We start from the raw sequence: 13,554 nt of genomic DNA, 5'->3' as shown, positions 1-13,554 counted from the left end.
TGGAAGGGCAGAGCTTCAGCGAGACAGACCTTTTGTCTTAGTGCATCGAAACCTCTCTGCCAAAGCTTTAAAAGTTTAGGATCGAACTTCATCACACCAGTAAATGTTCATCTACCAGGTACAGTACATATATCTTTGTAAAAACAAAACATGATACACTGCTGTCTTAGACATTTAAATGCTTATGCTTCCACACAGATTTGCTAACACAGACTTGTATTTAACAGGGATTCAAATGAAATACACCAATAACAGAACTAAAAATGGAAAAAGGGTATTAGTTAACTTCTCTTATCATAGCATAACCCAAGAAAATTAGCTAATTTCAGAAGATATTTTTGGAAGGCACACATATCCAGAATTAAAAGATACAGCCCTGCTGCTCCTAGGGACTTTGTACAAATTGTATTATTGGATGTTAGAGGATATTTATTCTGCAACAGATCTTCAGTGTAAAAAAGATGTTTAAACCTCATTCATTCTTTAGCTTAGTCTAAAAACACCAGTGACAAGTTTCACTCTAAAAATTCTGTAGCCATGTAGCTATCCTGAAGGATGTAGGAGAATCATTATATGAGCATGTAAAATCTGTGTATTGCAGAAGACTTTATGCGGTTCTGAGGAAGTCACAATAGCTTTAATGTATGTAATTCAGCGATATGATCTAATGATTTTGGTATTTTTTTCACAGCTGTGCTTAAGTTTGGTTAAGAGTTACATATAGTTTAGCTGGAAGAGCATATCAGTTATGCTATGCAAAAATAAAGATCCAGGTTTTATAGTTGCTATAGCCACAGTTTCTGGCTATCAAATAGTTGTCTAAGCTACCTCAAGTCACAGACAGAACAGGATCTTTGAAGAAAGATGGGCTTGAATAGACAAGAAAAATATACTTCACTGAATCTACTAGATAGATTTTATTATACTTCCTGGATGTGATGAAACCAGAAAAAACAGATGGATATGCAGGTTACCACCCTTTGTCAGGTCCTTCAAGAAGCAACAATTGCCCAGCTAAACATAGCAAAGAATTGTAAGTGGGCAATATATTTCCACCAACTTTAAAAAGCTTTAGTGCAGACACCACCCTGGAAGATGCTGGTAGAAATTTGGTGACAAGAGTGACATCAAGCTCTATGCTTCCTGAAGCAGGCAGGTTTTCCTCTGAGCTCTGCAACTCAAGAATACAGCCTAACCCCACCTCATTTCATGACCACAACACGAGGTTGCCACCCTCTGGATGATACATCCTTCTTAATTAGGATGTACAGCCACCTTAGTATTAGAAATCTTGCCAACAGCTTGTGGACAATTGCATTAGTCTAATTTTTCCAGATGAGGGCGCAATTGTTGGCCTAAAAAGGAAAAATCGGTGAAAACCATATTATGGAGCCAGGTTGTCAAATGCAGTCATTAGTATAAAACTCATTCCCTATTGCTTGTAGCAGCCACTGGTCTAAATGCCACATGCAATATTTTTGAAACAGAAATAAAACAAATCATTCTCTAACACAGATTCTTGCAGATAGCTGCATCATCAGGCTTGCAAGACAATAGTGTTTCGTACTTAAAAATGCAGAAAAATCTTTCAAACTCTATGAAGTGGTAGTGAGCTCTTCATGGGATAGCTATGTTGCCACTGATTTCTTTCAGTGAAGTATTATACTGACTATTCTTAATTAATGAGGATACAGCTAGAAGTGATCCATAAAGAAAATTTTATATTGGACAAGTAGCAACAAAAGTTTTCAACTTTTGGCTCAGTACAAGACAGGAGACAACCTGACTAAGCAGCAGTAGTAAAAAATATTCTTAAGAATTACAAATCATTCATAAATTAATAAAATAAATAGCAAAAATAGTAAATCAATTTTTGTGTTAATTCGAAGGTATGTTGTATCTAAGACTAAGGCGGCAGTTTATTCATAAAAGATGGCCTATTTGTTGCTTATAAAACCCACAGCTACAAAAATGTACCTGAGTGCTGGACTTCTCTAAGGATACAGAGAAACTAGAATCCTGAAGAGCAATCACAATACTAAAAGCTTCAGAAAGCATAACTTATGAGGAAAGGTTAAAGGACTTAAATCTGTTAAATCCCTCCACCCCAAAAAAAAAGTAGAGGAAAAAGAACACGGGATATCCTAGTAGAGTAAAAGACTCACTGAAAGATTTAGAAGATTTTAGACATAATGTCTGGGCAGGCATTTTAAGCATATACCAATCTGTCTTGAAGAATTCACATACATCTTGAGCATCTTTTGTGGTCTTGCCTATATGTAAACACCTGAAATGGAAATGTAGGAATTTTTCAATCCTGCAGTGTCACTGTGAGCAATCATTCACCTTACAGACTCCAAGGTGAAATGTTTGAGATGCACTTAGTAGGTGGAGCTAGCTGTCTTAGGAAAAATAAAAATAAATAAAAAAATAATCAGAGTCTCACTGGGTTGACAGCACTGGGATTACAGTGCTTCCTTCTAGGTATCCCCAATATCTAACTGTATCAACATTTATAAGTGGTGTTTCTTGTTTTACAAATGTTTTATGAAAGCAAGTACCTGTTATTGATCTGCTAAGAAAGTTTTAGTTCAAAGTATGAAAGAAGAAGCAAGGCTGCATCATTTTCTCATATATTTTGTGATAACACACTGAACCTAATTCCTCAAGGTATGTAAACATATGCTTAACTTAAAGTAGGTGGACAACCTAATGAAGGGACTATTTCCTCACAAAATTATTCAGTGCCCTATATGCTAGTGCTACAAAACATATATGACATTGGCTGTCCACAACAGCATGTTCTGGAATACGCTACCAATGCATGTCTGCACATGTAGGGAAGAAGACAGAGCAGTAGCTTCAGGAGGGGAGAAGTTACAAAAATGGAATTATGACTTGGTTGAGAGGTACACCAACTCCTGCAGTCAAAGAAAAGTCCCAACTCTCCTAGTCAAGAACAGCCTATAGATCTAATACAACTCAGCTGCAATAGGGACTCAAGAAGCAGCTGGCTAACTTCACTTGGCACTGCCCCCTCTTCTCTTCCTTCCCACCATTTTTGCTTCCTCATCAGAGTTGCTACTTCGGATGTTCCAGCATGGTGTTACGGCTTCTCTGGCTATATAGATCTAGACACTCAGACTGCTAAAATCACTGCAAAAAAAAAGAGAAAGACTGTAGTACTTTGTCTTAGTTTGGGATGAAATAGAGTTAATATTCCTTTTCAGGGACTAGAAGAGTGCTGTGTTTTGGATTTAGCTTTGGGTTTGGTATGAGAAGAATTCTGATAGCACACTGATGTTTTCAGCTGCTACTGAGACTTCAAGGACTCTCCGACTCCCCATGTCCTGCCCGTGCGCAAGGGCACAGGGAGCAGGGATGGAGCATGGCCAGAGCACCAGACCCAAACTGGCCAGTGAAATATTCCATATCATGGAACGTCATGCTCACTGTATAGAGGAGGGGTGGTTGGGAAGGAGCTCTCTTGCTTCAGGGATTGCGATTGTGGGATCTTGGTATCTCGGGGTCGCTGGCCGGGAACGGGCTGGATATCGGTTAGCGGGTGGTGAGCAATTACGCTGTACATAGCCTGTTTATATATTTCTTTTTGTTTTCCCCCCATCATCGTTATTGTTTTCATTTTATTGCCATTATTAAACTGTTCCTATCTCAGCCTGCGAGTCTCCCTTCACCCCTCTAATCCCCTCCCCCATTCCCAGGTGGGGAGGGGGAAGGGAGGGTGATTAGCTGTGGGGGTTGGTTGCCGATCAGGCCCAAACCACAACATACTGTACAACAGCTAGCCTCTGACTGTCTGTCTGCACTACCTAGGCTGATAGCATGTTTACCCTGACCATGGAGACGCTGTGAGCTGAGTTTCAGCGAGCTCATTCACCTCTGCTTGACTCTTCTGGGTAGACATAAAATTGGAAGGGCACATACCCACAATGTAGGCAGAATGTCTGGGCTCTGGAGAGTCAACTCTCCAGCTTGTTGCTTGCTGAGTGGGGAATACGCATACAAAACCTGAATCTGGAACATTACAGATCAGTGGCTTAGAGACCTTGTAACCCTGAGAATCACAATTCCTTCTCTCTCTTTTCTATCTGAGGATGTAATTACTGCAGCTTTTGAAGAGGTTGATCTTAGGAACACAGGACTGAAAGGGACCACCGGGAGGGTGACTGCATTCAGTTCCACCCTTACCACTGGCAACCAAGTGATAGATGTCTTGCTCAGCAAGGTTGACAGAACCTGTATTCCACATGGCACTACAAATACATTTTTTTTCCTATAATCAGTCACAATCAAACTGTAGTAAGATGAAAAAAATATAGCCATAAAATTCACATGCAGACAAGAAAGAAAACCAAGAGCATAACCAATATTTTTAGGCTCCTGCAACAATGGAAAGTTATCTAAACAAATGTTGCAAGTGATCCTACAGAGGAAGCTCATATCACACAAGAAAAGTGAAACAAGATGCAACATTTCAGAGCTTATCCAGGGATGCAAACCCTTCTGCCTTAATCTTTCTGGTAGTTTAAGGCTAAGGGGGATCCACCCATTATGCACATCAGGATTTCAACTACAATGACACTGATAATCACCTGAACACTTTGTCTGTGTGCAGACAATATTTTACTGGAAGACCAGAAATGATGTCAAAAAGCTAATTCACAAGCCATAGAGGGGAGAAAATGATTCTCATTGACGTTAATGGAAATAAAAAAAAAAAGCCCTGAAGCATGACATTAAGGCTTCATTTCCCAGCTTCAGAAACTGTTCCTTCTGTTATACGGTCTCATCAATACAGCAATTGACGTCTAAAAATATCTTAAGATCCCTTGTTCCCTCTTGAGTGCTTGGTTGGCTTTTCTAGAATTTCACCCCTCATTACTGCTTAAGAACCTTTTTACAGTGCCTCATTTAAATTTACAGATGACCAACTTGTATCTTCTTCACTTTATTCTCCTCAAGCATAACACATCATTTTTCTTGCCTCTGTAACTAACCCACTCATAATTGGTGGCCAAAATCAAATTCCAGAAAATGGATGGCTCTCCTCTCCCTACTTGCTTGGCTATAAGAAGACCCATGATTGATTAAAGAGAATTACTCCCTTTTGACTTACATAATCAATAAAACACGACTTAGATCAGCAGGTGTACAGTATTATTTAATTGCCTTAAGACGTAGGCTCATTTTCCCTTTTGCAACCATAAAAACATGAACTGAAACAATAAAATTCACTTAATTCATATCCTTAGGGTGAAAAGCTCTTGTTTAGTGACATCCAGCACTGGGAGGGGTTTCATTTTTCTGAGGGTTTATAGGCTCAACTACAGCAACTGTTGGGAATCTCAGCTGATACCTGAATTAAATTACATTTAACTGTAAGTCATTCCAAGTAATTTGTTACTAATAGTGGGTTTAACAGCTGTTCATGTAAATCATTGTGAAAGCTTTTAAATTACTGGATTTATTCAAGTCTTTAGATTCTTTTTTAATATTCAAACCAAAACAGATTATAATCTGTTTATCCTCTTTGCCGAGGCACCTGCAGAACAAGAAAAATAGTAATTTCTGTGTGAAACACATAGTGCATGATGCTTCAAACAATGGTATAAAAATATGTAATTGAATCTGTGTTTTGAGCACAATATGAAGTAGTGAAATAGGAAACTGTCAGTTTTGAGTCAAGTGTATTTCCTAAGAAAATATTTAAGTCTATTCTGATGCTTTTATTCTCCAGGAAAAGAACTTAGTCATGTAAGTTTCAGTGATGTGTAAACTTTTTAGCTTCAGGGTTAAGAAAACCCAAACAAACATACAAAAGTTAAAAAAAGGACTCTGTACATAAAACATTGTGTCGCATACTTAATAACCCCATGGATACACACACGGGTATTTTCACTTTATCTCACATGCAAGAACAATAAAAGCAAAGTGATTTTAACATATTACAAAGCCAGAGAAAATAAACTTGTTTGGGGTAAGAAGGGCTACATGTAGGCAGCTAATTTATAGTTGTTCAAAAGCCTGGACATTCAGCTGTATATGTACAATGTAATGTAACACCATAAACTTTAAACCTCAAAGATTTATTCATCTGCTTTGGTATATGCCCAGATGGCAAGTTAAATACATTAAAAAATGCACATGAACTGTGTTCTTCAGACTTTGCAGGATTCAAGTCTACTTGCACAATTACACCTCAGTAACCCAAGTTCACCCTTCTCAATAAGCACACATCAGGTTTGTAAGCATGTAATTAACTACCAGTTTTCACAGTTACTGTACCTCCACCACAGTATGCTTCCCACAACTCAAAAGTTATTAAAATAAAGTCCTTATCATGTAAGCCAGACTTAAAATAAATAATAATAAAAAAAAAAGTAGCAAACAACGACAACAAATCGGTTGCATAATACTCACTCTATTTCTTTTCAGTCCTTAAAAAAACTCCAAAAAACAAATACTACCACTGAGACATTTGGAACAAATATCTAAGGCAGCTTGAATAAAACGTAGATCAGTATTTTCACTTGTGTATTCAGAAAATTATGGTCCACCATGAATTAAAAGTTCTGTTTGGACTTTCATCCAGTTCTATTAGGAAGAAAACTTAGTCACGCAGAATAAACCTAAACAGTTTGTCTATATTAGGAATATTTCCCTGTGTTGGAATGGAGCTTTGAAGAATTAAATAAACTAACATTACACTGATTATCATTGATGAGCCAGAGTAAAGCAAAGCAAATGGAGGCCACCAGCCTGTCAGGTAACCTAACGGTCTTAAAATGTGCACAGTAAGATTTGTAACACAGACCACTTAACCCTAAAAAGCTTCATCTTGTGTACTGCACTTTAATTTTGTGGGCTTTTTTCATAAAGGTTGTCTTTAGGATTTATTTCCACTTTAAATACTCAAAAGTTATATGTAAGCCTTATGTTTTCTGAGGTTAAATGGCAGTTTACATGCTAAAAATAGTAAATATCTCCTGTTTTAAGGAGGTGGAGTTGTGACCAAAATACCTCTGCTTTTCTCTGATTAGAAGTATGAATCAAGATACCTGACTGATGTAGCTTTTTCTTGTTAAAAAGTGAAGGTGTTAGTATGACAACAAATACAAATAAAGATGGGTATTTTAGAATATTTTCTACTTAGAAAGTGGATGAATCTACCTCAGGTAGAACTGCCATACAACCTCATTACTCACCCTCTAGAAATTTTTGCCCCAACATTGCTCACACTTACAGCAAAAAAATTTTTTCTTATAATAGCAGAAAAAGACCATTACAAATATTGAAATTAATATAATGATCTTTTTATTCCTTTTATCAGATTAACACTTTGTGATGTACTGTATTTACGATTTTACCTTTCTATTGATTCTAGCCATGCTCCCCCCTAAGTGAACTCCTAAGGAAACTAACCAATTTGGTTTCTGAAACAAAGTCGGGACATGGACTTGTTACATAGTGTTTACTGCAGAAACAACACAGCTGTTGGCATTCTTAACACTCATATTGTAAGGTTACAAAGTAAAATTTGATCAGGAAGCACAGGACCCATTTTCTTAAATCTACTCAAGAACAGGTGTATGTCATGAGAATGCATAACATTTTAGAAGACATTTGAGGGACTGTGCAGTCCACATAGGCAGGGCCTAAGCAGCATTATTAAACATAATTATTACAAAATGAGGCAAGTTAAAAAAATGTAGAAAACTGACCCAAAACTCAAAAAACTTTGTTTGAACGTCATTTTATTATTAAAAAGGTACAAAAGGATGTATTCTTATTTCCAAGATAGGAGAAGGTATGAGGACATTGTGCCTATGGTATTTCTCACAAATGTAGGCTGAGGATTGTTTTAAGGGATAAGCTTTGGGATAGGCATGATGCTAAGGGGGTTAAATTAAAATTCAAATATGATTGTATGGCACTTAAGAGTTAGGGCTTTAAAAGGCATCACTAACTTGCTAAAAGGGTGAATTACTGCCAATTCAAATGAAGGCACTGTCAGAAAAAAAAAAGGAATTGCTGAGAGGCCTACCTACAGGCAAAAGAGGCAGGACTTCCATTATGCGAAGCTGCAACTAACCATTGCCTTCACAAAGAACTGCAAAGCACTACAAATCTTCAAGCCAGTACATCACCATGGGAGCTTGATACAGCTCTTTTCGTGTCTTCTTCTGCAGCTGGTATTTCAGCGATCTCGATGCCCAACGGTGAGTTACCTGTATGAAAAAGTAGAGAAGGGAAGACTGATGAGGAAAGTTACCTCTTTCCCTCACAACTGCCCAGTCAAAATCGGATGACGTGTCCGTGCGGGGTGATTTTCTTTCGTCTCAAGCACACGGGCTTGTTTCTTGAACTTCAGAACTTCTTGAGTGTTTCAGAAAAAACACCACCCAAACCAACCCACAATTAACCGTTCTCGCACTCGGCAACCCTTAAGAGATGGGTTTACACAGCATTCCTTTACTGTTTCCTGCCAGTTTTATACAGATTTGCGCCTGTTTGTTTACGGGTCCAATTATGAACCAGCGCTAATATTACCCTTGTAAACCTCTACACAAGCACGCAAAAGTTTTGCGAGGTAACACTGACTAAGCACGCGAGCAGCTCCCATAAGCAGTACCAAATGGCATTCGCAAAGAGAAGCTCTCCACCAGAAGAGGCGCGACGAAGAGAAACGGCCTTTGCTTAAAAAAAAAAAAAAAACAAAACAAACAAACACACAAAAAAAAAAAAAAAAAAAAAACAAACAAACACAACAAAACAAACAAAAAACACCCCCCCCCCCCAAAAAAAAAAAAAAAAAAAAACAACCAGCAAGGGAACGGGCAGAAAAGGCCCCAACGGCGCTGCCGGCACCAGCAACCGCCCCAGGGCCCGGCGCGGCGCGGCCTTGCCCCGCGGCGGCCCCGCTGCTCCCCCGGCTCCTGCCGCCGCGCTTGCGCCGCCGCGCGGGCTCCCGGCTGCTCCGGCCTCGCCATGGCCGCTGCTTCCTCCTCCTCCTCCTCCTCCTCCGGGGCCGCGCTGCGGCCGGTCACTCACCTAATCTTTGACATGGACGGCCTCCTACTGGGTGTGTAGCCTTCGCCCCTTTCTCCCCTGCCGCGGCCTGGCCCCCCTCCCCGCCCTGGCCGGTCCCCCCTTGCACCGCGAAGCCCGGCGCAGCCCGTCCGGGCGCCGGAGCTGGCGGCAGGCAGCCCCCTCCCCTCCCCTCCTCCTCCGCGCCGCCCCTCCGCCGAGGCGCCTCTCGGGGCCGGGGCGAGCGGGCCGGGCCCGGGCGGGCAGCCAGGCCGCCCCGGGTGCCGCGGCTTTAAACCCGGCTGAAGGGATTAACTAAAGCAACAGGAAACGATTCGTTTCCTCTCCTCGTCCCGCCACCCCCCTGCCTTTCCTGGGCAAATTTCGCCTGAACTAAAAGATCCGGGCACAGCGCGCCCCTTACCTTGGGGTTTGCTTGTGCTGCGCAGGGTGCGGGCGCGCATTTTTTTGAGCATTTCGAGTTGCAGTCTGCAGCTGCAAAGCGCGGGAGCCACTGTGACAGTCATCTCCCAGTTTTTCTCAGTAGACTTCCAGATTTGCAGGGTTACTCTGAGATCCATCCCCTGCCGTGCTACAGCCAGATTGGCTTTGGGGATTTGAATGGTCTATATGAGTAGAACAGTATTTAAGTCTGCTCTTACCTGTTTGCTGAATCAGGGCCTTCTGCTGCAGGACCTCCTGTACGATAATGTGTGACTTGTTTGTTTGTTTGTTTGTTTGTTTTTAAAAAAATAGTCCATGTGGATTATCACACAGGAAGCAGCTTTGGATGTGTGTGAATTCTGAGAAAGTGAAAATTTGAGGTGTGTGCCTTCCTCCTGCAAAACCCGAATTGTTGCTCTTTCTGAAAAGACTCCTGTGAAGTCTAATGAATTACTTGGTTTCCAAGAAATGTGCCTTTTTCCCTCCTTCACACCTCTAACAGGTGAAGGCAATTCAGTTATCGTGGTTTAAAACAAAAATGGCTTTACTCACTATCATAAATAGTTTCAAGTGTTTTAGAGCCTTTGTTTTCTGTTTCAACTGTACTCTCAATACATCATGCAAAACAGTGAGTTCAGTTTCATTTTCAGTTTCATCACTGGGGTCCCAAATAGACTGGGGTTATGGTTTTGTTTCTTTTTTAATTCAGACCAAATAATTTAAATTTCATTCTTACTTCGAAGTTTCAGGAAAGCTTTTCTAGTTACTACTGCTTTTTAGCAGAATTTGAAAATCTGCTTGACATGGAATACTCACCTGAACAGGACAGTCTAGGTAAGCAATATGAATATTTAGGCATTGATATGGATATGTAAGGTTTCTGTATCAGTTTTAAGTGAATTTATTATGCACAGGTTTTTACAGGATAGGCACGTTAGCTTTGTACAATATTCTAGGAACTAAAGACGTTTTTCTCGAATGCTATCCTGTCTATATTTAGAAATTGTCTTTCTGTAACTTTCCAAACAGGCAAAACCAATACAAATCGAGGTTCTGAGTCATGTTTAGTTCTCGAAACTCCCGGGGTTCATACAGTGAAGAAGCATTAAAAATACTCTAGGTTATGAACTGTACCTCATACTGGGAAAGTAATTATAAGGGATCCATAATTCTTAGACCTAAATTTGCCAAGATTGAGACACTTGAGGTATAAGCCTACTTCTTGGTGTCATTAAATTTATCTGTTGTAAAGTACAGCTCCAGAGAAATACTTTGTCACTTTCTGGATTCAAATAAAAGATCAGACATAAATTATGGCATTTTGTGTGCGTATGTATAAAATATATTTACATGAAGAGTTTATGCCTGCTGGTATAATTTATTTTTATTCCTATATATGAGGCTTCCTTTGCACTGATAAATATTTGTTGTGTTGTGTTTCCATACCCCCTACTTACTGTTATGCAACAAAGTGGATGTGATTTCTTCTATTTTAAAAAAGTTGCATAGAAAGATTGTGTTGTATTTCAGTAATCTTTCAACTGTGATGAAAGCTGTAACTATACATAACATTAAACTAAATTATTCTTAAGTATCTTTCAGTATGGAGACATAAATGGAACACTACCTTGAGGATTTTCATAATGTACTCTTCAGAGGACATGTAGTATGTTTCAGCCTCTAAATACTTTGAGTTCCATCACAACTTTAACATAATTTTTGGCGAACCAGTTTGTTTCATGATGAGTTGTGACCCTTAGGAAGCAAAAAGTCAGTCAGGAAACTGCTTGGACTTCCCCAAGATTCCTAAATGTTTGAAGAAATTTTGAATAATATTGGGGAAGGAATGAAGTAGGAGGCACAAAGGCTAGACACCTTCTGCCCAACCTGTCTGCTGTAAATCTTCTGAATGAGATGAATGATTATATTGATGTAAACCTACATGAGAAATAAGATCTCCTTTAATTTTCTTATGAAATTTTTAATGTGTTACATATACTGTTAATTGAAGATAATAAAATGAATTGCATACATATTTCTAGAAGCTCTAGAAATCTGGATAAAATTGTTTCCTTTAAAAGAGCACAAACAAAATTTTCGGTATTGGATATCTAAAACTATTTTGTAACTTTTTAAAGTGCCTCCATATCTGGTAGCATTTTTCAGAATCTGAAGCTTTAGGTTTTGCAATAATTCTTACAATGAGGTGGTGTGTGACTATATGGAATTTTCAGAATTTTTTTAAAAAAATATTTTGGATGTTTTTACCTAAACATTGTCAATTTTATATGATATATAAATGATGAAAAAATGAACACTGAATTGATCTAATGTAATTTTCCATGAACTTGCTTTCTATAGCTGACATACTGGCCCCTGATTAAAGAAGGTGGGGTATCTTCTGATAGGAAGATTGCCAAAACAGTCATGAATACTTCACAACTGTGAGTGTAAAATCCTTAAATGAGGTCTGAGGAGGCACTTACAAGGTTCTTGACTTTGCAAACAAACTAAGTGTTACCCCACAGAACCCGCATCCATATACTTTAGTGGCTAAGGCTAGGCTATGTGAAAGTTGCTGAGTCTGATCTGTGACTTTCTCTCTCCCCATCTCTTTTACATAATTGAGACTGATTAAGTTGTCCTTGAGTCCCACCTTGATATATCAGTTTACCTTCAATAGGGAAGTTCTTGCCCCTGAACTGCCAGTGGAAGTACTTAATCCCTTTCATTTGGAGTCCTTCTGTATCATTACTTGAAGTGTTACCTAACACCCTTTTTTCAGCACTTATAATCAATGCAATTCACCCTTCCTCTGCGTTTTTCTCCTTTTGGATTACCTTCTCTTTCCCTCTGAGCTGCTGGATGAAATCTTAGGGTTTTTGTCTATTGTTCCAGTTGCCAGGAAATTAGCACACTGGAAGGTAATGCTCTCATTTAGTAAGTAAAATATGTGAACAGCACCTCTAAAAAAAAAAATATTTGTGGTAGCATAATACAGTTACATCATGCTTTGTTATACATATGCAGCACAGTTTAGTTAACATAGTTTATAAGTGGTACTCACTTCACTGTGTAGTAAAAATCAGAGGAAAAGGGATAACTAAATTTTGATTTTTGTTGTACTGCTGTATTTAAAAAAAAAAAAAAAAAAGAAACCCAAACAAAACCAAACCCACACTTCTGTAGTGTTAAATTTCTACTTGCTTTCCTACAGCAAATCTTAACAATAAATGCTCAGAACTTGTACAGTAGAATGCTTTTTTTAAAAGGCTTTAGTCCTTTCCTACAGAGACTACTGTTCTAACTGCTAGTATGTAGTAGAATTAAAACTATTAAACATACTTACGTGCTTATCTGACACACGCAGTACAGGATTAGCTGGCTAAACCAACCAAACAAAAAAGAACAGAAGCTAGAGATCTTCAATACCTAAATAAATACTTTTCTTTTAGTTCTACTATTTAATATCTGATCCTGACATTTTAGCATATTGTAAAAACATACAAAACCAGCACTGAAGATGCAGAAGGAAAAAATTCTATTGAATTTATACAAAATGCACAGCTAGACTACTACCCCCTGGGATCTATCTTCTCAACTCACTGCATAGGTTGTATTTTGAGCTATGACAAGTGGTTTTGTTTTGCAATTGTAGCCAATTGCTCCCCTACCACCGATTGAATGTTGCATTTGTTGATCCGTGCCTAAACTTGTAGAGGGCTGAAAATATTTTACATTAGAAATTATATTCTTTACAAACTGCATGTATAATATTAACCTTTCCTAATTAACAAATGAACTTAGGAAAACTGCAAAGGTAAGATGTTTCTTAGCGTTGTGCTTAAAGCTGAGCTAAAGCTAAATTAACATGAGGGGAACATGACACTTTAGTCTAGGAAGTTTTAGTCATGTAGTTATTTTTGTTTTATTTTTTTTTAGGAGGAGTGGCCAAGTTGTAAATTATTATCCTCACCGGTGTCCCTTAGTGTTGTGAAACAGCATCTTGACATAAGTCAAGCCAGTGCATTTAAGTAGATCTAAAAGAGGGATGGCATCTAA

The 13,554-nt window shown here is 38.7% G+C and overlaps 2 protein-coding genes across 10 annotated transcripts in view; one reads left to right on the top strand and one right to left on the bottom strand.

Annotated features, from left to right (window-relative positions):
- STS (steroid sulfatase) overlaps positions 1-9,771 on the bottom strand; it is a 122,901-nt gene extending 113,130 nt beyond the window's left edge. For 2 of the 7 annotated variants that reach the window (XM_042788247.1, XM_042788244.1), the window contains exons 1-2: positions 9,073-9,298; positions 8,066-8,249 (exon numbers count right to left, since the gene is read on the bottom strand). The gene's annotated coding sequence lies outside the window, so the exon portion shown is untranslated. Of the gene's footprint in view, positions 1-8,065; positions 8,250-8,653; positions 8,758-9,072; positions 9,299-9,472; positions 9,682-9,710 lie in introns of those variants that run through there. The other 5 variants (XM_042788249.1, XM_042788248.1, XM_042788245.1 and 2 more) reach the window with 5 other exon arrangements.
- The window catches only part of LOC104365725 (pseudouridine 5'-phosphatase), a 160,461-nt gene continuing 155,740 nt past the window's right edge, over positions 8,834-13,554 (top strand). The window contains exons 1-2 of one of the 3 annotated variants that reach the window (XM_042788257.1): positions 9,007-9,103; positions 10,236-10,326. In XM_042788257.1, the coding sequence (XP_042644191.1) occupies positions 10,296-10,326 (31 nt within the window). In that variant the 5' untranslated portion in view covers positions 9,007-9,103; positions 10,236-10,295. Of the gene's footprint in view, positions 9,104-10,235; positions 10,327-13,554 lie in introns of all 3 variants that reach the window. The other 2 variants (XR_006164900.1, XM_042788256.1) reach the window with 2 other exon arrangements.

This window comes from Tyto alba, unplaced genomic scaffold (genome assembly GCF_018691265.1).
Source record: "Tyto alba isolate M040663 unplaced genomic scaffold, T.alba_DEE_v4.0 Super-Scaffold_14, whole genome shotgun sequence".
Taxonomy (NCBI): domain Eukaryota; kingdom Metazoa; phylum Chordata; class Aves; order Strigiformes; family Tytonidae; genus Tyto; species Tyto alba.
This window is presented reverse-complemented; position numbering and strand designations above follow the sequence as displayed.